The 23,231-nt window shown below is 41.7% G+C and overlaps 1 protein-coding gene across 1 annotated transcript in view; it reads left to right on the forward strand.

Annotated features, from left to right (window-relative positions):
* Nucleotides 1–2,464: 2,464 nt before the first annotated feature.
* The window catches only part of T265_12873 (hypothetical protein), a gene marked incomplete at both ends in the record, with an annotated part of 28,379 nt that continues 7,612 nt past the window's right edge, over nucleotides 2,465–23,231 (forward strand). The window contains 4 exons of the mRNA XM_009165975.1: nucleotides 2,465–2,813; nucleotides 5,525–5,668; nucleotides 7,372–7,443; nucleotides 9,958–10,110. Of these exons, the coding sequence (XP_009164239.1) occupies nucleotides 2,466–2,813; nucleotides 5,525–5,668; nucleotides 7,372–7,443; nucleotides 9,958–10,110 (717 nt within the window). The remainder of the gene's footprint in view (nucleotides 2,814–5,524; nucleotides 5,669–7,371; nucleotides 7,444–9,957; nucleotides 10,111–23,231) is intronic.

The following is a 23,231-nucleotide window of genomic DNA, read 5'->3' on the forward strand; positions in this document are numbered from 1 at the left end:
TTTTGTGCATAGGTAATTTTTGCGTGCAACATTTTGTTGAGACTTAATACACTTTCCCCAGTAGCCACTTCCTATCACCGATAAGAGACAAAAGCACTGACCGAAAGATAAGTGGTTTGAACCCAGCCGCTGCCTCTCGACTTCCATGTTTGGGCAGCCGCGAAGTATTCCGGTCCTCGTGCCTATTTTCTGGTGGCAGGGCAGCTAGTACCGGAAGGATGCTACAGCTGAACGACTATCTTTTTCGAACGACTGATAATGATGTTTTACCTGCATGATAGTGCAAATCGGATGGTTTGAATGCGGAATATCCTAACCAGCACCACTACCACAGTTTCTATAACGCGGAGGCATATAAACTTATGTTTCCGGCCCCATCTTCCTTTCTGGTGGAGCCAATATTCGAGGCATACATAGTACCATAGCTACCATGAGAATCAAGTATTGCGCTCGTATTTGAGTCATACAGAATTGCTTATCTAAATATATGGCCAGAACCAGTAGGTCAGTTTACACTTACAACTGGTACAAATGGGGAGGGGGGGGGGTATATGTTTTGAACGGCACACATAAATAACGACCTGGCCGATTCGGACAAAAATTGAGTTGTGAGTACCGGTGTTTTTGGTAGAACTATTGCAAACAAACAGGTGAATATCTTACTGAGAAAAAGACAGTATCATAGGATCGCAGTCAATTCATCCATTTTGTAACCTAGAAAAAGGAGAGATCTTCAGCCCGCTGTAGATAAACGAAGAACCATGTGCAGCTTGTGTCTTGCGAATGAAGTTTAATAAGGACTAGCTGGACAGCAGGTGATATTTAACCATAACCTGAATTAAATTCGTGCACTACCCTGCTATCGCCGTTGCAATGATTGCTGCTGCACATAGCTTCAAAAATGAGCAAGTACTGGCCATTATTTATGAACGAGAAGTTATCGTTTCAGAGCACCACAGCCTATAAACTTCTGCCTGTCTCTGCGCTGGGTGATCGTAAGCATACTGAATCACCTGCTCTTAACTGCCCTTATGAAGACAATTCTCACATTCACTGAGCAAGGTTCTGCCTTGAGATCTTCAATCTCATCTCATATGGTCAGTATTTTTGCAACGAATTTCACGCTCTTTTTTCAACCTGCGTCTCGATGAAAACTTTTTAGCGAAAGGTCCTAAGACAGTCAACTGCCAGTTCTCAGGGACTCCTTTGTCAATCCGGTCATCATAATCATGATGATGAAGTCTACCTAAGGCCTACCACTAAGTTGGATAACGGGCCTCTCCATGATCAACACTCCGCTTCGAATCTGGCTAAAACATGGGGAAAGGGAGCACATTAACGGAAAACCTAAAGGCCCATTGCCTTACCATATACAACTCTATACACACTCTGTAGAACAGTATATGTTCAGCCTCTGTTACAAGAGACGGTAGGCCCAGATACCGTAGCTTTTTAGTTTTAACCACCGCAATGGCTCCACTGAGATTTTTCGGTGAAGTGTATAATTGTCACGTGTATCCGGAGAATAAATTAAAGTGTTACTGAGTTGTCTTAATGAAAGTGCTATACGCCGCGTTCCGCTTGCTAGCCACATTTCTTGTCATCCAACTACTTAATGGGACTGGTAGTTAGGTTGTGCAACGTTACTAGGCCCCGAGCCCCAAGAGAATAACCAAAATGTTTATATTCACCTTAGGAGAAGTGTAATTAATCTCGGGAGATGTGGTTCACACGGGGTGGTTTTTGCTGCTTTGCGCCACTATGGATCTGTCAGATTACCCGACAGCTTACAGTACACATCTTCGCCGATAAGCCTATCAGTCATGCCATCTTGTGCCGAGTAACTGATTAGGCAATGTCACCGTACAGGTTTACATCCACTGATTCACTATGGTCCAGTAAGCTCGATAATCCTATGTTCTCGGAGGAAAGCAGATAAAAGTAGTCCGGCTGAATTTCGTGTTTTGAGATCCACTAAATACAGTTCCTCATCTCTACTCGATGGCTGGTAAGTATACAGTACTCATCACCCGGTGATGAAAATAGTGTTCCTTTTGACGCAGCTGAGTCTTTTAGGGAGCATCCGAAACTCATCTTCCTTGTCATGTATCTTGTTTTGTCTGTGAAAGGACCCTGGTACTGAATCGTAATTAGGCTTCGTTCTGAGAAAAAGAATATATATTTTGTGACTTTTCAGTTTGGACTGTGCTGAAGACGCATCACTGTCACTTCTAAATGTACTTTTATTGTGCGCCACTAACAGTTTTACGAATGATCGATGCACCTCGCACTGCGCGTCACAGTGGAGCGCGCAATTAGGTTTTCATCTATAACATTGAGTCCTCCACCTTTCCGGACGTAGAATTTTGACTTAAGAAAACTATTTTCTTGCTATCTGTGTTGGACTATGACCATAAAATAGGTAACTTGATTAGTGATGTGTTATTGTTTCTTTTTCAAATAGACACACTGATATTTCTCAGGTGGAAAATCTGCACAAGGAAGCCTCGGATACTGCGTTGGTCACCAGTCTACGTTACTTTTTCCGTGCTGGAAAAATGGAAAGCGGAAACAAAAAGCTCAAAACAGCATCCCCGCGAAAAATGTCAAAGGATCTTGGGAAAGCTCAAAGCATGAGTTTTCCAGCCAAACTTTATGGACAAATACAGGTAATGCAGCCTCGAGGCGACGAAATCTGTGAGGGCTCTCTCGCACTGCTGAAAGCTCGTCTACTGATAACGAAAAATGGAAAGAAACAAGTCTCCATTGAAGTGCTTCCATCGGTAATACACATAAGGGAACGGAAGGTTGCGGTAAGTGGTGTAGAGTATGAATCTGACAACATCTGATTATTGTGTAAACTTGTCTCTAGCGTGCGATGCGTTACTAAAATCAACCCAGAAAAGACTACATTTCTTCGGTCCACTGAACAAGGTAACTTACGTTACACAAAATATCTGAAATGGAAAACAACCACTGTGTTGTATGAAGGAGTAGGTGCTAGCAAGAAAAATCACGCTAAGTACTATAATGCATTAAAGTCGATTTGTCAGCAACAATTTAGCTGGCTTTATTTCAGACTACTACTTTTTGGTGCTGGATGAGAACGCCTAGCACTCCAATGTAATAGAAAATTTATTTTTCCTATGCATTTGAGTAAGCATAACGTCGTTGACACCATGGTCATACATACATAACAGCTGGTCTCAGCTTTACTTAGGCAGGTTTACCGCTAAAGTACATCCTTCGCGATCCACTGAATGCACTGGGTCAAACCTTATTTGGTGTCCAGAGAGAAGTTAGTCACCGTCCACAATTTAATGAAATCTGAGAAAATTCGAATAATACATGTCCCCGGGGGCTCCTATGAAAACATTGGAATTAGAATTACCTAACGAAAGTAAGTGCGGAACACCAATAACACTATGTTCGCTACCATTTTCATTCAACCCCGTATCCAAGTTTTCGTGATGCCTGCACACAATGTACACAGGATAAACTGCGTATCTGGTTTTTCGCAGGAATATAGTGGGACAACTTAGAGTTGAGTCGTTTTATACTCGACTCTTACTGAGTAGAGTCACAAAGGGATCTCCGTTCACCCCTGCCGATCATGTCTCATTTCAGCATGGTGCTCAGTTATTTTTACTTAATTTCCTCTCGGATGTTATGCATCTCACTCCTGGGCGATGGTCACGAGACAATGAACATCTTTCTCCTAGCCACCTCCTTTAACATTTCATTGCAATCTTGGCTGAGCAGTTAACCGCCTTTATTTACCTATAAAGCGAACCTTCCGATGATTAAAGAACTCATAACGAGAATACAGGTTGGATGGGCATCCGAACAAAATTAGTAGCGATCAGTAGCGACATGCCGTCAAATAGTAGAAAAAAGGGATATTTTTTAGGAATTTACTTGTTTTAAACCAGCGTTGCAGCAAGAAGAAGGCTGGTGGCATCTGGGCAGAATGTCACTGTTGTGCGAGTTTTTAATTTGATCTGGATTGAAGGCTGTGTATACCCAGTGCACCTGTTCACTTTTCAACATAATAATGGTTCATCAACCAAGATAAAGTCTGGTCGTCCATCTTATAATGACGATTGTTGAACGCTTGTAAGGTTTTATGTAACTAGAAGTTTTGCCTTGTAAGCGATCCTTAGTAACTCGAATGGATGAAAGTTATATCAGCTCTGGACACGAAGAAAGCCGCTGGAAAAGTTGTCCATTTGTGTAGAGATTGCGTTAAGAAGCATTTCATTCAGATGGGAGCGTATACTGGTGTACCCGTGCCTCGGAATCCATGGTTTTCTGACGCCACTTGCTGTTGGCTGATAAGTACCATTCCGAATGAAAAAAATCGACATAGTATTATGACCTGAATCATTATTATGTTGCTCGGTCTTGCCAGTGGCATTGAGAGATTCGAGCCTGAACGAGGCTTTCTATGGTTACATTAGATTTGAAGCGGACATGATCTTCATGCAGTTCGACGGAGCGTTCGTTATGCATTAATTCTCTTAAATTTTACGCTCTTCTCTTGTTAAAAAACAGTCCACATTAGGTGGATATATAAGTGAGTTCACTCTCATGTAATTGTAAAAATACGCCAACTACACCTTATTCTCCTCTAGAACAGCCCAAAGATTTTATTCAGTTTTGAGGTGTTGACAGAGGTCGCTCTTTGACTCACTGTTGAGCTGTTGCCTGCCTTTCAATAAGGACCGGCGGCGCACACCTCAGGAACTTGAAGGTAGATTCTAACCTGTAAACTTTGAGTAAGTAGCTGAATACTAAAATGTTCGTTCACGATTTTTCGACAGTCGTTGTGATCGACTTCCATTAACACAAGATACTGCGTCACAAAGCTTCAGTTGTTCAGTACATGTCATGTGCTCCGATGTTGGATAGTTCTTCCAGTGACAACTTCCCAGATGAAAGATCCACGCACAAAATGGGCATCCGGTTGTTATCGCTTCCATTAACACAAGATACTGCGTCACAAAGCTTCAGTTGTTCAGTACGTGTCATGTGCTCCGATGTTGGATAGTTCTTCCAGTGACAACTTCCCAGATGAAAGATCCACGCACAAAATGGGCATCCGTTGTTCGAATCTCGTTAGTAGTTTCGCTTATATGAAGTTTGAACACTCAGAAATATATCTAGAGACCGAATGGTTGCTGGTGATAGGCTTGTTTGTTTGTACGTATCGCCAGAGCATCGGAAAATGTGGAGTGCTGGTGGGAACAGAGACTAACGACTTTCAATCACAGTTTGATTTATTAGCTTGTTGGTTATTGTTCCATAAGTATTTGATATACATTTGAAAATCTACAGTTTGCCAGCAGCTCACTAAATTACCCAACATTCTAGTATTCATTTGGACACACAAACATGTACATTTTTGCGGGATCCTCAAATTTCCTGGATCAAATGTAGAAAATGATCAACATGTCTGATCGATTTATTATTCGTGCAACCATCCTATTCCATTGCCCTGTTTTTCAAAAACCCCTTATCCCAGGAACCCATTTTCACGCACTTCGTAAATGACATCACTTATGTGTGGACCGATATAACAAAGAACGATGTTTGCGGGCTAATTGTGAAACAACCAATTTCGGATGAAAATTCGTATCTGTTTTTTGGTTACAAAATGAAGAGCAACGTGAGCAATTATTTTCGTTATTTTTACGTTTGGATCAAGCACACAACTCTATTCTGAATTTTCTCGAGCCTTGCCACGGTCGTGAGGATGTTAGAAGTTCATTATATCTCGTGAGCAAAATGATCTATGCTTTCAGAAGGTCCATTTTGATGGTACGAAAGCTCTTGAACCCTTAGAAACGCAGACAACAGTGGCCCAAATCGCACTAATGAAGAGCGGAAGCTGAATAGTGTTACTCCTAAATTATTCAACATTGTACCAGTTTATCCAATCACATTCCTAATAGAAACGGCATTTTAAGCAGCCCAGTTTGTGAACAACCATGCCTAAGATCACATAGCTCAGGGCAATTTTCGGTTCGACTTCAGTAAAACAACACTTGGTGCGCTGTACTCTGACCACAAGGTTATCTTTCTGAATTCTGTTATGTATGGAGCTTTCCCTTCCCATACATTTTTCCTATAGATGCTGTGAATGCCCACTTCTTCATATTTGACGTGATTACTTTTGATAGACGTCACAGCCAAAGATGAATATTCAGAAAACTAGATGAAAACCGTGTCTCAAGAGTCACCGATACTCAACTTCCATCTATTTCTTAGTGAGGTTTGGACGGAAATGGTCAGAAGAGCCAGCCGAAATTAGTGGCCTTTTGTTTATCGCTACCTTGGGAAGTTCCCTTAGCACGGGAACTGAGTGTTACAGCTCTCAATATACTTTCTTTAGTCCATATCAAGGTGCGGAAAATCAGTTTTCCCAAAATTTTACGCATTTGTTTGTACGTTCAGACCCTACCAAGGGAGCTTGGAGGTGCTTTATCTAACCTACATATAGGAATAGCAAACCGCTTCAAGTTCTGCTCTGAAAATCCTTGCTCGCGGCAATTTTTGAAAAAAGAATGGATTTGAGTTTCGATTTTGAAAATCACTTTTCGGAAATCTCCAGCGACTTGATTCAGTCATTTTCCCCATGCAAATCAGTGGTTCTGAGACTTTATTGCCCATTTTCTCTCACCGTCCTCATCGCTGAAAGCAATGCATTAGTAATCCATATTGGTGCTTAACCGCCCATCACCCCGTGGCTTTCAATGCCCGAAACCCATGCCCCGCTGTAAAAGTCATCCAAAGAAGGCCATACTTTGGACTATTCGTGGAAGAATTCATTTCAGGATTAATTGTTCGACCTCTTCAAAATTTGGCCACCTCAAGTATTAGTATGTACCTGGCGAACACCTGATGCAAAAACAATTCCTGATGCGTTGCATACCAGCTCATACATGTAAGGCTGACTGTTACTCCGGAAAAGGATCGATATCGTTGGACTGGAATGGGTGTACTTAGACACCGCAACTACGCTGAACATTTTGTTCACTAGATACTATTTGGAAACGCACTACGTGAACTCTCGTCTTAGGTCGCAACCCAGAATAGCGTTCACACAGTTACTCATACAGCTAATATCCCCAGAGCACCCTACTGAACAGGGACCTTAGTAAAGTCATTCACAACTACGTAACAACTGTCAACAGTGATCACGTCCGCACCGTTCCACAACGCCTTTCCCAGTGAACTTTCTTCCACAACCTCCTACAGCCCCTCATCCACTCCGTTGAGAAATGTTGATATTGTTTGTTGCTTTTCCAATTTTTTCAGCCAAAGTCTGAAGCCTATTTAATCTTTTGCTTGTTCCAATTTATTTTACAGTCAACCAAACTAATTGGAGCCTTGAAACACATATTAATGGGGCACATATCTGCCCCGTTGGATGTTAAAGCGGTGAGTTTTCGAACTATTAGCTAGCCAATCTTCGGCTTATGAGTTTGTGATTCAATCATGAGTGCCTGTTTTACTCCTGTACACTTTCTGAAATCTTGAAACTAGAAGATCTGTCGAAAACTAGAATAAGAGTATGAACAACACAGCGAAACCCAACAGTTTCCGATATCCACTTAAAGTTTCGGCGTAAGCAGCACTTTCTTTTAGTTTCTTATTTTATTCGCTTAGTCTACAAGGCTGATCTTTTCCATTCCATTGATCTGCATGTAAAATTATCAAAAAGTTGTACGCAGACAGTGAGCATTTTGTCATCTTTGCAGTTTTTAGACAGATCAAGTTGGAAGTGGCATTACTGTTCAACTTTGATGAAATTCCGGCTAATTTGATTTGCGCTTCTACCTATTGACTCTATGCACACTAAACTCTACCAAAGCAATGTCTACCTGGTGAAGGTTTCTTATAGCCTGTGAGTGGATTGGGAGTGATTCTCCATGTTAACGACACGACAGTGTTCAGGCCTCGGATCAGCTGTGAGCGAGTTATAAACACGTGATAAAGCACATGAGCTTACTGCATCTCAGCTCCCTGTCGCTGATTCGAGGGAAGCCGAATGACCCACCAATAGCCCGGTTTTGTCCAGCTACCTGCGTTCTACTGATCAAGGCATGATCAGGATAAACGTCTGCCAGTTTTTTCGTAGATAGTCCAAGAGGATCGTAGGAGAGCAAATGTCGACTTCGCCCTGTCATCGAAGGAAACCGAGGCTTAGGTGAAAGCGCGCCAAACAGACGTTTCTCAAAGCCGTTTACAGCGGTGTGACATAAATATCTAAACAAGTGGTAGTAAGATGCAATACACTGGGAACTCGCTGGGAACTCTTTGACGGTCCACTACCGGTTATGACCGTCTTAGTGCTCATCAGGTAGGCGCAGTCTCCGAGTTCCCGTCAACCTACTTGAACTAACATTGAACGAACTTATCAAAGTGCAGTCATTTGCATATCAGTTTGGCTATGACGGGAGACTCACCTGGAACCCAGCTATACATTTCGATATATGTATCGTGATATCTCAAATAAAGTGCCAACTGAAACATGAGGCGGCCAGCTGCAACACATTCAATCGCCTAGAAACATCATAAACGAGGGATTCAGCTGGGCTCCAAGTGACGCTCCCGTCAAAACCAAATAGGTATGCAAGTGATTGTATTTCGCTAAGCGTCGGTGAGCTTTTTTCCAGAATGTAGCATTACAAAGTAAATGACTCCCTTTGAGCGTCTGGTTTCCCATTGGAAGGACAAAAGCAGATTTGTTTCGGCGGTACTTTTCAGTACGAACGTTCCACGTGACCTATCAGAAACACAACCTTAGTGTTGAAATTCCTGACCTAGTTAGGGACGACTAATTAGCACTGTATGTTCCATTCGTTCAACTTTCATTGGGCTGGGAACAAAATATTCATGAGACATTATGAACCCTCTTATTCTTCTTACACGTGCCTAGAAAACTCAGTTTTTGAAGGGCATGGGTCGTAGATTGTACTGTTGGCGAAAACCAGGGAAACACCAAAGTTCCCGTCCATTTTGTTTGAAAAATAGGCCCATGACACAAGAAAAAATATTACGCCCCGTGACAGTGGATGCAGATTTCACATGGTTTGGAGCCGCGACATTATTTCAAGAAACAAAAGAAACGCATACAAACAGGAACGTAAGGAATTCGCGTCACACAAAACTCCAAAGGATATCTAATTCCAAAGCACAGTGCGACTGAGCCAATACACTGTAGTTGTTTTTTCTATATATAAATTTGACCCAGGTATTAGAATAGCAGAAGATTACCCTCACAACGGTATTTTGATTATGAATAAAATTGTCTAATATTTATTAACCAGTGAGATATAAGGTTCCCTTCTATTGAAGTTACTTATCTAGAATCGGAAATATTCTTGCAAAAAGCCCTTAAGCGTAGAGATATTGAGACTATAGGTTACTTAATTAAACAGTTTATTGGACCTCAAAATATATTCGAAGACAACCAGTCATTCTAGGTTTACACAGCTTATCAAATTTGCGGAACTGACATCCAAATAATTTCACAATAAGAGACTACTTTTCCAAACGGGCTAGTCAAATCTGAGCCTTCTGAACTAAAGCTTTTTCTCTAAACGTTTTTCTGTATGAATTGACCACACTGCTTACTTGAAGAGTAAGGGTTCGAATTTCGCATCCTCAATTAGGATGCAGCAGGTGTACAGTGATTCTTAGTCCCTCACCATAGACTGACTTCACTTGAGGTCTGTGATTAATAGTCAGTAGTATGGGACTTCAACAACGAAGTTCGCATCACTCAGACGACAATAACTAACATTAGTTTGAATATCCGTTCAGATGAAACCTTGCTCGGTTCATACTGCAAGTATTCCAGCCTTGTTATGGCTTTTCTTTGTCCCCAAACAATTATGTTTTTCATCTTTTCTTCGAATGAATCCTCTGTGCATTTGTTTGCCTGAATAGGGATCTGAAAACGAAACTCTGATTGAATCAGAACCAGGGATTGGAGATCTGTTGAATCTGGATGAAGTCGGTGCAGATGTCGTGAAGCCAGTACCAGTTGGACCATTATTGATTGCACCTCCAAATCAGCTTGGAATTCCTAAAAGTACACAGGTAATTTTTAAGCGTATTTCCCAGCATACTAGAATATCTCTGTTTGGACTAAATAATTTCCAGCAGAACAGACTGTGCCTTATTCGAACAATAGGTTAATGAAGCAGCTCGGAACACCTCAGTGTTTAAGGCACGAAATTACTGATCGGATGGAGATTAGTTCAGAATCAGCTGTAGCTTCTCGGTTGCTCCTGCAGGTAACATGACAGTATCTGAGCCCTTGTGCTACCTGTGGGTAGTGCGGCAGCTGGGATAATACGACTAAACCTTATTACTGACAAGATAGAAATCACATAATGTTATCATCAGTCGATGGCTTTGTCTGAGTTGCGATAAACGTACACTGAACAAATTGAACCGAAGATGATCCCTGACCAAATTCTAGTATTCTCTCCCTAAACAAAACATACCCATGAAGTGTTCTGCCGACGTAAACGAATGTGGCACTTTTAGCCCGTATAAAAAACCATGTAAATTTCTACCATGACAATTATAAAAGCATCCGTCTTTGTTTGCAAACCTGTAGGTTCAATGCGACGAGCTATAGTTATACTTTTGGATAATTGTTTGATTCTAGTCTCTCCGTAGGATTCCAAGAAAACCCGGTTTTATCACAAAATTTGCTTGTAAATGTGAGTCTTAACTTATCATCACATCTGCCAAAATTGTGCCTCGAACTCGGGGAGTCTCTTAGGCATTATTTAATTATCAGGGACATCTGGCTGGTGTCCTCAGCTCTTCAGACTTGGGGTATATGATTACACCGAGGCTCTGGATGAATGTGATGCATCTGAACATGGTCGGATGAACAGGTCATATGTTATGGGATCACGAAAAGAGTGATTTGATGTTCAGTAAAAACGAACACCAGTATTTACCACCGGTTTATTGCGTCACCGATAGTTATAATAATAATCATGACGACCACAATCGTGGTGATAATGGAAAGATGATGACAGGCAGGCAATCTTATGAATCTAGATTTCTTTATTCGCCAATGACAGGATATGGATAAAATGAAGGGTGTCCCATTGATGTGAACCGTAGTAGGTAAGGTTTCATGGTTTGGACGTTGGTTGCAGCAAACTGAAAGTCAGTAGCGCTAGTTATCCTCTCATGTTTCATCAAGACGCACTAATAAACAGTTCGCCAAAAACCTGCGACGTGCGAATGAGAAGACTCCGACTATACTCAGGCATCATTCTACCTACGTCCGACTATCCACAGCCGAACCAGTACAGAGTTGCAGGCAGTTTCGGTTTGATCGACAAAGTTCGTAAACATATTTTGATTGCATTTGATCAGCGTCAGCCTCAAAGGTTGATATTGACACGGTATTTAATACAAAAAACTGGAGCAGCGAATTCGTAAATGACAATGTGTGTTTGATCTCGTTGCTTTGGAACAGTCCGTCAACTCGTCAGACGTTCAAAATGCACCGTAAGCATCAGTGAGCATACAACATAAACCTAAAAGGTCTTCCAACTGTTGGAACTGTCTGGAAGATCGTTTTGGACCTATGAGGCTCTGCGATCTGAGCGATTTCGGAAGTTTACCTGCATACGTGCGCGGTTACTTTGAGGACTGATTTTCCCCATAGTCCTTGTCATTTGATAGAATTACGGATCACCACTATGCGAAGAATGTGGTTCAGACGGTACCCTTGAACCTCGCAGAAATCGATCTGGTTTATGCTGAAAATCTTTGCTGCACGGAGTTATGGTGCAAGAAATAGCGCACTATGGTTCGTCAGACCAGGGAACAAGTCTTTGTCTTTTAATACTGCACAGAACGACAACTGCACTAGCATAACCTATATCTGCGAACCTATGATTGCGTGGAGCTGAGTGCACAGATAGTCCCGTGGTACATTTATTTTCCGATCAGTGACAAAGTGAAAGAGTTGGTTGTTGACAACTTTGCCGTAAGCAGAATTGTTCATCGGTTACTGTCTCCCCTTTGATGCATGTTCGGATGAGGATACTCGTTCTTAGGTTCTAATTTCCAAGGAAACTCGTCGACTCCCAGAATCAACCAGAGGGCGCTCGCCTGATTGAGGCACTGTTAAACAGAACTTATTTGGTTACTGGAACTTGGAAGATTCTTCTGAGATGCGGCGTGATTTACAGACATTTCACACAGAAACACGGCTGGGGTGGTATTCAACAATGCTTAGCCCCTTGTTGTCTGGCTAAGACATTGGTCGTTTTGATTCTTAGATGGTCTCCACAGGCCATCTGGTGACCTACGGACATCATTCCGAGGTGACCCAACATTCCTTATTAAGTGAATCAGTTTGAAAAGTTCTAATAATTACCGAGGACTTCCGTACTATTTTCCCTCTCTGAACTGTCATGTCTGATTACATTTGGCTCTGGGACTTATAGTCCACGACGTGTGGTTTACTGATGTATGGTCCGAGCTTTAGCATAGGTCAATAAAACTCGTAGTAAAACGGCAATAAAGCACTGCATTCCCCAAGTGACCCTAGATTGTGGGCTCCGTGTGCGCCTTCGGGCAGGCGAAGTATGCTGAGATGTCTGTGCTGTGCGAATCTAAAAGTGGTCACAAGTCCAGTGAACAGCTGGCTTGAGTGGTGAGTTAAAACTTTCAGCATCCTTAGCTGAAGGGGACCATTTTCAGAGTTCTCTACACTAACTCACGACTGACTGTCGACAAAATTTATGGGGTAGAAACACTCTTTGTGAGATGAACCGGTTCGATTTGCCAGTCTGGGCTACTCTGTTGTTACAGGTGAACAGGGAAATAACTTACGGAGCAAGCAGGCTGAATAAACTAAGATAACCATATCCCTTGAATACCAAGAGGATGAGTATATTTTTTTGTGATCTGAATTTGACTCAAGGCTGAACAGCCTCGTCTGATGGTCTAGTCATGTAAGTGTCATTGAATTAGCGGGTAACAGAGAATTCTGATTTTTATTATTATCAGAATTGGGAACACCAAATTGAGGCGATTTGATAAAGTAAGCATGAAAATTTCATCAAGTTGACGTTTTCAAAATGAGCCAAAGACGCTAATGAGGATGGTATTTAGCTGAATGTTCTGGGATGCAATAAAACAACACAAGTAATCAGCAGGGAAGGGTGGAAAAAGATCTCTTATGCGATACGAAGTTTGAATTTCCCAGTACGGAGAGACAGGCTTATCTATCAACAACTTAGCCAGCTTGTGGTAGGCCAACTTTGGATCTCTATGGGCAGATTACAGTTGAGTGCCACTGTTTTCTTCATATTTATTTCCGCATGTTTTTTTATTTATCACGGTCAAGCTTGTGTTACTGCTGAGTACGGGAGTAAAGGCCGAAGCTACCTTGTGATCTGTATTTTCGTTGAATTTAGGCTGGCATATTTCATCAGCATTTATTTTATGAATGTTGGTCATCATCACGACGTCAGAAGTTTTGTGTATTTTTATGAACATGATATATTTAAAGTCTTTTTTGGTTTTTGAAGGTCCAATAATGTAATGAGCTTATAAAACAAGTGTACGAAATTTTTGAAGGCTAAGGAACGTTCTAACTAGCTATCCTCTGAAATACCCAGTCTTGTGAAAGTTAGTGACTACCATACTATGCTTGCTTAAACGAGTAATAAAAGCGTCGAACATTTCCGAGAGAAATTTGAAGTGCGGTCCCACGAATAAACTTCGCAGCTGAGCAGAAATGACCCGCGTTGAAGGTACGTTATGGAAACCGTAGTAAACTATTTTAACGAGGTTTATATTCTCATAATAGCAGTACACATCTAATCTTTCTGGACTGCACGAAAGCAAATTCGATGACCGTTTTGATCAGACGCCTCAATGGGACAGTTTACCCCTCAATTCGCTTTGAGTCCTACGTGTTAGTCGTTTTCACTCCACCGGTCCTGTACCCATTGTTTGAATACACAATTTATATACAATTTTATATACACAATTTATATATACAATCTATTATAACAATTTTATGCAATTTATATACAATTTAACGCCAACCCTATTCCAAAAGGTTACCAAACTAAATATATCAGATAGGCCGCCAAATGAAAAGGGTTTTATAAAATAGATTATTCTAACAAAATGGCTCCCTGAAAAGATCGTTTCAACGCAACTTGAGGCCAGATCTTAACGTGGGCAGAGTTACGCCAACCCCAGTAAACGTGGTAACGTGTTAAACATTGCTTCCAACTCACAACTGACCATGTGGCGACACACATCTGTCACCATGTATCAAGAAACTAGCCAACTGAACAGAAGTTCATTTATTCAAATAGTCTCAACTTTACATGTGGTTGCTTACGTAGCATCTGAATTTGCGACCGTGTCATAATCGATAATCCCGCGTACGTCGCGCACACCTCTTGATTAACCGAGACTTTGGCCGAAGAAGTTGGACGAATTTTTGTGTGCAGCTATGATCGTTCTAAGTTGCGGCTCCAGCCACCGTTGCTCTTCGATGATCCATTTGAGAGACTGTGAGCTATTTGGTAGTCTGTTGGTAATCCGGATCTCTGGATTTGGTTCGCTTGCGTCCTAATATACTGTGGCATTTTGGCTCGCATGGCCTCGATTTCCATACTAGTTGGCTTCGGTGTCCTTGTTAGTTTTACTCACGCATTTCCACTACTCACAATTAGATAAAGTCGAATCTGAACTAAATTTCACCAGAAGCATACTTGAGGTTCATCTCAATCACCAGAATGATGGATACTTAGGTTAATGTATGTTTGTCACCAAATTTTATGACTGTACTCAGCCTACGAACGAACTATTCAATAGAAGACTGTACACACTATTGCTAGCTCATGCTTCCATTTCCGAGAATGAATGGTGTAAGTTGTTAGTTATTAGTGAAGTTGTGGTTCTCACACCCGTTCATCCACGTGACGCTGATTTGTGACATCACGTGTTGAAGGTCGTATACGATGCCCATTGCATTGACACTCCGTCCGGTTGCATCGAGCATCCTACTACAGGTTTGCTAATGATGTTTTGTACGTCACACATGGAATGTGCACCATTAGGATGGATGGATTCAATTGACCGAAATGTTATTCTGTTTCACCGGATTTTCATAGCTGCCTGTGTATCACGCGATTAAAATAGCAATAAAATACAATGGATAACGCGAATTTGTGAGTTTTCTTGGTTTAATGCCAGACTCAGGCTCGTAAACTTGTTCCTTCAGCTCGTGAAATCCCCAGGTTCGTGGTAATGATAGTTGATACCGACGTTCTGCACTGCATACAACCACTGGCTCTTTAAACTCAGTCAGAAGTGCTGGTGACCGAAAACTGCGGATATGAAAAGACTGTCAGCTTTTAACGTAAATATTCACTACCCACCTGATCGTTGTTTGCTTTCAGAGCGCCCTTAGATCACTAATGGGAGATATCCAACATGAAGCAGTAATTACTCAACCTTAAGTATGGGATGAAAACTGCGCTAGCGTGTTGCTCACCAGTGAGAGGCTACCCTATGTGACTGCAGTTCGTGAATACAAAACGAAGACTTAGAGTAGACCGTTATAAGTTATATGCGTTTTGAGTTGCGAGCTTGTGGAAGATGTCCTGTGTTCCTGTCATAGAATGGTAATTTCTGCTTCCCCTCTATCGGTGAAGAAGAATTATTGGCACCTTTGAAAAGCTAGGTGTTACTCATTGAGATACACTGACTGGATTCGTAAAGGATGCGAGTGGTGTTGACCGAAGTATGTGTGAGCCACTTTCAGAATGCGTGACAGTGCGACTGGTACTGTGTGTGCTGCGCCACCCGCACGCTCCGCCTGCTTGTTGTCAGCTAATCCTGTAACGCGTATACACTGACTGGCATCGTAAAGACGGTAGAATTAATTAACATAATCCATGTGCTATGTACAGCCTAGTCAATTGTGTATGCGAGAAACTACTTACTCCATTCCGTCATGTTCACGTGGGACTAAAGCCTACTATAAAGTATACTCACTATATCCGGGTTCAAAATATCAGCAACCTTGTGAGTAGTTTCCTTTATGAAAATATACTGCGCTATCTCGAATATCGTGCCAACTGAAAGAAGAGACGGCCTGTGTGCAGCACATTCAGTTGTAGAATATCATAAACGAGAGATTCAGTCGAGTCTCTCGTGAAAACCAAATTGATTTGCAAATGAGTGTATTTCTCGAAAACAGTTCGATTTGGGTTCAACTAGAACATAAGTTTGACGGAAACTCGAGGACTGCGCCTAACTGATGAGCCTCAAGAAGGACGAAACCGGTCGTGGGCTGTCGGAGAGTTTTCAGCAACCTTGTGAGTAGTTTCGTCTATGTAAGCAATTTTTACTTCAAAACTTACTAGGTGTGGAAAATTTTTCAGTAAGTTAGAAAAACAAAGGGATGAGAATGCCTCGGTTCTTGGAGCTCTAGCATGCTAATCTTAATAAAAAGTCAGATTCTTTCGATGACTCAGTAGTGCGCAATACAGTTTTACTCAATTTCCGGATTAGTGCAAACCAAGGCTCATACAAGTATTCTTAGATATGGCGGGATAAAATGTCCAAATCATCCCTGCCAATGTACGGACGTGAAGCTATCTAGCGAAGGCGACCTTTGTATACGTGGATCGGACCGGAAATTAAATCGAATTTGCCCGAGTTTCCTGGACGGTGATCTTTGGGATCACAGTTTCTGGTGCACGAGGATGAAATCAATTCGGTCTGTAGAAGTGGATTTTTTGTACACACTGTCCCTCAGTGTAACACGTGACTGATATAGAATCTCGTCCACAGTCACAACATCCCTTTGAACGGTCATCATCCTGTTCTGGCGTAATTATTCCGGTGAGTCCACACCAAAGGGAAGCACTGGACTCGACTTTCGCTCTTATTAGAGCTCACCAGCAGTTCATACCAAATTGCCTTGTCGGGACTTGAACCCCGGACATCTGACATGCGAGGCTAGCGTGTAACCACTACTCCACCAACGCACGTTGGACGCATCTGAATTTTCACGTCTGAAAAGGCGAACACGTTCACACTTGAGCAATGTGATTGGTGTGCCCGACTCATCGAACGACGACCCAGTAACTGTCCTGGTTGTGACGATCGATTGACCCGCCAATCAGGACTTCCCAGTCAGGTAGCGTGGCACACGCTTGAAACCCACTGGCCAGCTTTTTGGTTGCAGTTTTGGGGTTTTGCGGGACAGGTATTTTGTTCATAGTCACACCCTCCCGAAATGTCCGAAAAACGCAACAAGCACGGACTAAGATAATGGTAGTCTTCATGGATAAGCTGCTGTCTGTACTCGGATGAAGTGACCGAGTGAATGGAGAATGGAAGTTTGGGAAACTCAACTTATGTCCACTTCGTAATTTGACTTCTGTTGAACAGATTCTTCACGTTCTGTGCTGTCTTAGTGAACTAGTGAGCGAGTTTCAAGAGCTGTTTGAGGACACTTAAGCTTTTGTTCATATGAGCATCAAGAATTACCACGTGGATTTGTTTGTGTAGATACTAGAAGTCTGCTTACTATTACCCCCCATGTCAGAAGTTCAAACTATGTATTAGCGTTAAAACAGTCGGAGAGAGAGATACTAGAAGCAGGATACACACAACGTATTATACTACATGCTGACATTCCGAAGGCCTACAATCCTGCGGATCTGAAATCACGTTTCTCTTATTCATCGACAGCCATCACTTCTGCTAAGAGTAGTCCCATCAAAGTGTGTCGATTATCCTTCAACTTTTTACTTAGGACTTAGGATCAGGCAGATAAAACATCCAGTCCCATTTCCTCAGCCATCATTATAGTATTTCATAAGTTCATATTATGCTATTGTACTGAGAGTTGTAGAAGCGGGTTAAACAAACACATGTCCCTTCCTAATAGAATGACAACAATAAAAGAAAACACGTTTAGTCCAAGCGGGTATGTTAGATACGCTCAATCATGTATGTACAACGTCTCTGTTTCGTCCTTTACTGGAGTCCTCTTTCCACCGAAGTGGATGGAGAAATGCCCGTCAACCAAGAGGAGGTTTAATCCTCTGGTTTCAGGACATGTGCGCCCCTGTCTGACCCGCAACTCTACTCGCCCAAAAAGACAAATATAAGCGAAATATTGGGCTAGATTCAGTCGAGACACCTGTCAAAGCCAAATCCATTGCTATCCTGTTTTGTAATACCCTGATTAGCTTATCGTTAAACGGTTCTGGTTCATGATCCGTGATTGAGTAATATCTAGCAGACTGCGTTTAGACGTATGTGAATGTCATATCTTGTTTTCGGTCCCGATGAGTTTGTCTTCACGCGAGTTTTCTATCTGTTACGTGCTCGGAAAGGAAAACTTTGAGACCCCTTCTTCCAGGTTTACTTCTCTGGATAAGAGGCAGTCAGTGGACAGCAAAAAGGGGGCTATCGGCAGCCATGCTCTTGAATTTATACTTCTTGCAGCTGAAATCGAAGTGGTATGTCAACTATGTCATATCTTCACTTAATCGTTACACACCAGGTTACACTGAACCATATTGTACACTGTTGTCACTTCACTGCTCTCTACCGTTTAAGGTCAAAGCGATTTAGTTCACAATAAAATGCATCCACCAACATAACAAGAATTCACGTCGCAAAAGCCAACATCCGTGCATATCTCTGAGTGGCTTATGCATATGCTGCTGACTTCATGGCAATGGCTACGCATGTTTAGTAGACAAACGTTAACAAAAACACCTCAAAAAGTAACGGAATGACATTACTATTCAGTCTCTTCGATCCCTCAGTTCGAGCCCACCCCTTACTACTGTTAGAAGAATGAGTGCATCTGTCTTCCGCTTATGGATGTATATATGCTTACGGAGTTATTCGTCCTGCTTTGTTTGAAACCCAAATGTAGTGATGCATTTTGGCAGTGAGAGCAGATTTTGTGCAGCCAACTGAGTTGAGATGGTAAACGAAAGCATATATACCACAGGGTATTAAGTGAAACGTACAAGCCGTTTGGCGTTGCTCAACCAGAAAAGATCTTCAGCAAAATGACTAACTGAGGGGAAAGACTAGGCGACCCATCAAGTTGTTTTGAAAAATTTAAGTACATCTCTATAGGCATATCAGCCGACAACAAGAAACGTATCTTGCTCAACAAGTGGTACAGATCACCATTGAGTAGATTGTGACTAAATGATTTCGTTTGAGAAGTTCTTTTAGTCGGTCTTCCTCTCTGTGCTATTATAAGGCTGTAATTGCGAGTTTAAACCAAATCCACTCACCCATCCACAATCCAAGATGCTGTTATATCCCGAAGTACCGAACGCACTCTTTTTGAAAACACGTCTTATTTTGCCATGACAGGACGATTTGTTTTCAACGGCGGGCTCACCTGGAACTCAGCTAAATTCTTCGTTTATGATGTAAGAATTAGGTCCATTAGTTTCTGAGTAACTACAAAGAAATGTGTCCTTTCTAGAAACATTTAGGTATTAAATACAGACCACCTGACGTATGTACTATGTTCAGTGAGCAAAGTATGCCACATAAGCGTGTTTTTTGTTCTAAAACTCTACGACTTTACTGAGTGTTGGAAGCGATCGCTCGACCGCATTCACAGTCTAAAACTCTACACTTTACTGAGTGTTGGAAGCGATCGCTCGACCGCATTCACAGTCTTTTCACACAATACTTATTCTTAAGGTAACCAAAAATGGATTGTACCGCTCAAGCGCATACCTCCCCCGCTTTACTGCAAAACAGCTGCGTTAGAATTTATGATGTTTCTCGCGTGGACGGAGAAAAGCCATCCTTAGATCTTGTATTTACATGTTTGAATTATTAAAGATCCTGTCCAGCTCCAACCTTTGTTATTTCTAGCAGAAGCACATTGTCTATTAGAATTTTGGTGGCCTGAAAATGCTGTGGAATTCTCGGTTTTTACAGGCCACTTATTTTTGTTGGGGCGTCCGGCCATATCAATGAAGAAGTACCACTTTAGGATCCCATTTCACACAGCCCTTTGTGTACGTGGTGACTCGTCTATCAACAAGGCATTGTCCACCTTAAAGAGTGATTGAGCATCGACTGAACCCCGGGAAATACGTTTATTTTAAGGAAATTTACCTCAGAACTTAAGAAACAGGGAGTAACTTATGCACCTATCTGAAAGCAGACGTGCCTCCACTCTCAAGAAAGAAGTTAGAACAAACATTACAGATAAACCTCATACATTTAACCGGATCCGTTAAAAGCGATGCAAAGGCATACATGAAAGCAAACAATTGCGTAGTTCGGTTAGCCTGAAATTCGGTCACAGCAACAAATCCCATTGTGGTGTAACAAACGGATAGTTTTTAAGCATGATTGCTGTCTATCAGGTGCTCCACCTGTTAAAAGTACGATATCGCAATAGTGCGTCGACAACCCGAATTCACTTGTCTACAAATTCAAGAGTCGAAGTGAATAACTGGTAATTGTGGATGAACGGATCCAACATCTTGCAACACACGTGTTTAGGTTCCGGATTTGGTGCTTTGTGTCACGCGTTGGTTTGACGGTCGCAAATTTAAAAAGCGAGAATTGGTCCCGAAGGTATACAGTGTCATTTGCACAGAAATGAGCAAAATGGATCAAAAAACGTTATTTTTTCATGCTCATGGCGTCAACGGGTTCGCAAGTCGTACATCGACCGGCGCCACTCAGTGTCAAGGTCCGCAAACCAAATAACGGAGAGCGGAATTTTGGCTAGGTTGTGTGGGTTGTGGTCTTCCCTTCCGACGACAGTGTCGGGAACATAAGATCGACAGAAACTCGATGAATGTGCCTACCTGGTAAGCCCCAAGAAGGATAGAATCGGTTGTGGGTTGTTAAAGGGTTTCGAGCAACACTATGAGTAGTGTATTACGCCTACACAGTGAGTTTATTTTTGGGCAGCATTCGACAGTGCGCAGGATTAATGTTCCCGCATGCTAATATTACTCCCACCACTCTTCTCACCTTTCCTTAACGAAATAGTTCGTGTAAACTTGCCTTTCATATTCAACAAGTGAAAAACAGAAACATATTGAAAAGTGAATATATAAATAATTTTTGATAGTTCTGTTTTCATTTAGTGATGCACGCCATTATTTAACTATCATTTGAGTATGTTCCCCAAATAATCTGAGTGGCAGGAACTCGTTGGCTGTTTTATGAAGTCAATAGGCCAAGGTTAGTCCAGTCGACAAGGAAAGCCTCCCCTGAGTACAACCTTTCAAATATTTGTCTAGCGCACGAATGCTAAAAGCTCCAGATCGAGTAATATTTATCTTATATTGCTTTGATGTCTGTAGGTCATTCTGTACCAAGCGTCCTTGATGATAATAAGTCACTGTGATTACTTGAAGGATATCTGAATACGTATGTTACCATATATTGTCATAGGCTCTTAGGTTGTACACGAAACACGTCTTTACAGAGATATCAGGAGTTAACTGAGAACAAAAACGCCTTACGGGTTTTGATCTTGAACAATAATGTGCGCTGTCCTAAGTGAATCGTTAAACGCTTCAAACTAATCGTACTGTTAAAATGTATACTGAAATAACCGGACCTTCCCACCATTGTACTATACCTTCAGATCCTTTTAGCTTAATTCCCAGGAAAGAAGTGAAACTAGCCACGGCTGACAAAAGCTGATGCACGTGTTGTACCGCTGAAAATAGTGACATTTTTTTCTTTTCAAAGAACAGTTAAGTCAACCGCGGGGAGTTGGAAATGACCCAATTTTTTTATCGATACCTGGTGTGATGTGTTTAGCAAAGAGACAGTGTGACAAAAGTGTCTTCGGCATTTCATCAACGGATCAAAAATACAACCTACCAATCAAGATATAGGTCGTCTTACTGTTTACCGCCATCTTTGTTGTTGGTAGATGGAAAATGTTCCATACCAAATTAGAACACAAAAATTCACGGAAAGAACGGGTGTGGGTGAAGGAATTAAGCAAGTTATGTATGGTTAACTAGAGGATGTACAAAAGTACTGTGTTTAAAAATTCTCGGTCAGTGGCCTGACATTGGATCAACAATAATTTCAGCATACCATGGACGATACCGTAGGTCGAATCCAATGAGTTAATATGAACCTATGTGCGCATAGTAAAGGTTAGAGTACAGGCAGCCGGGTGCAGACTTTCACTAGAAATCACATGTGCGGTGACTTAAAAGTAGAGCTATGGTAAAAGGATATATGAATAGATTTATCAGTGGTTCTACGATTGGTGGAATTCGCTCAGGCGCTGGTTTTATGTAACTAATGCACACCAAGGGTAACAAATCAATCACATTCAACTAGTTTTCTCATCCATATTGGACGACGTACGCAAGAATGGAATTGTACATCTTTCCTCAGGTCTTTGTGCATAGAACCTATCTCTGTCCCGGAAATATGTTCGGGTGGGATGTTAGTTTATATCCTAATCATGGTGCTTCATATTTTTAGGTAGAAATGTGTGAAACAGAAAAGTAGGACGGAAATCGTAGGAGGATTTTACAGCCAGAATTCCGATTATAGATGGTACATTTAGTCTTTCAGAGCGTGAATTCTTGTTTAGAACGATGAACGTCTTCAGGTAAACACCTTGAAGGGTGCATCATATATGAACAATACGAGTGACAATAGGGATATACGCGCTTGAATGTAGTAGTTTCCTTGAAACGAAGCCACCGAATAACCATTTTTTAGAGAACTGATTGACATGCTTTCTCTTACTTTCTGAAAAACCGGCATTGGAGATCGCATTTATCCGGCAAAAGAAACAGTATACAGCTAAACAAAACACTGCATGTGTGTACAGTTTGGTTAAAGTGACCAGTCCATGTACAAACTGCTTCATCAATTCGGAGTCATTCATAGTAAAATCTAAGAAGTCTCGATAGTGTTATTCTCCTGCCCTAGTTTGATTGCCACTTTGTGTGACTGAGAGCCATTGGTTTGTGCGCGCAAACTCGCCACCTCACTGAACACTTAACACCTTCCCGTTACTCTGAATAAACGTCAACTTTAGTGTGGATTTTTGATGCCCACATTGGCTATTTTTATCGGACCTTCAAGCAATCGTCGCAAGCTAGGTTGATCAGCTATTTTGAATCTTGACACGCACGACCGTCTCT

Source organism: Opisthorchis viverrini (assembly GCF_000715545.1).
Source record: "Opisthorchis viverrini unplaced genomic scaffold opera_v5_20, whole genome shotgun sequence".
Classification (NCBI taxonomy): domain Eukaryota; kingdom Metazoa; phylum Platyhelminthes; class Trematoda; order Opisthorchiida; family Opisthorchiidae; genus Opisthorchis; species Opisthorchis viverrini.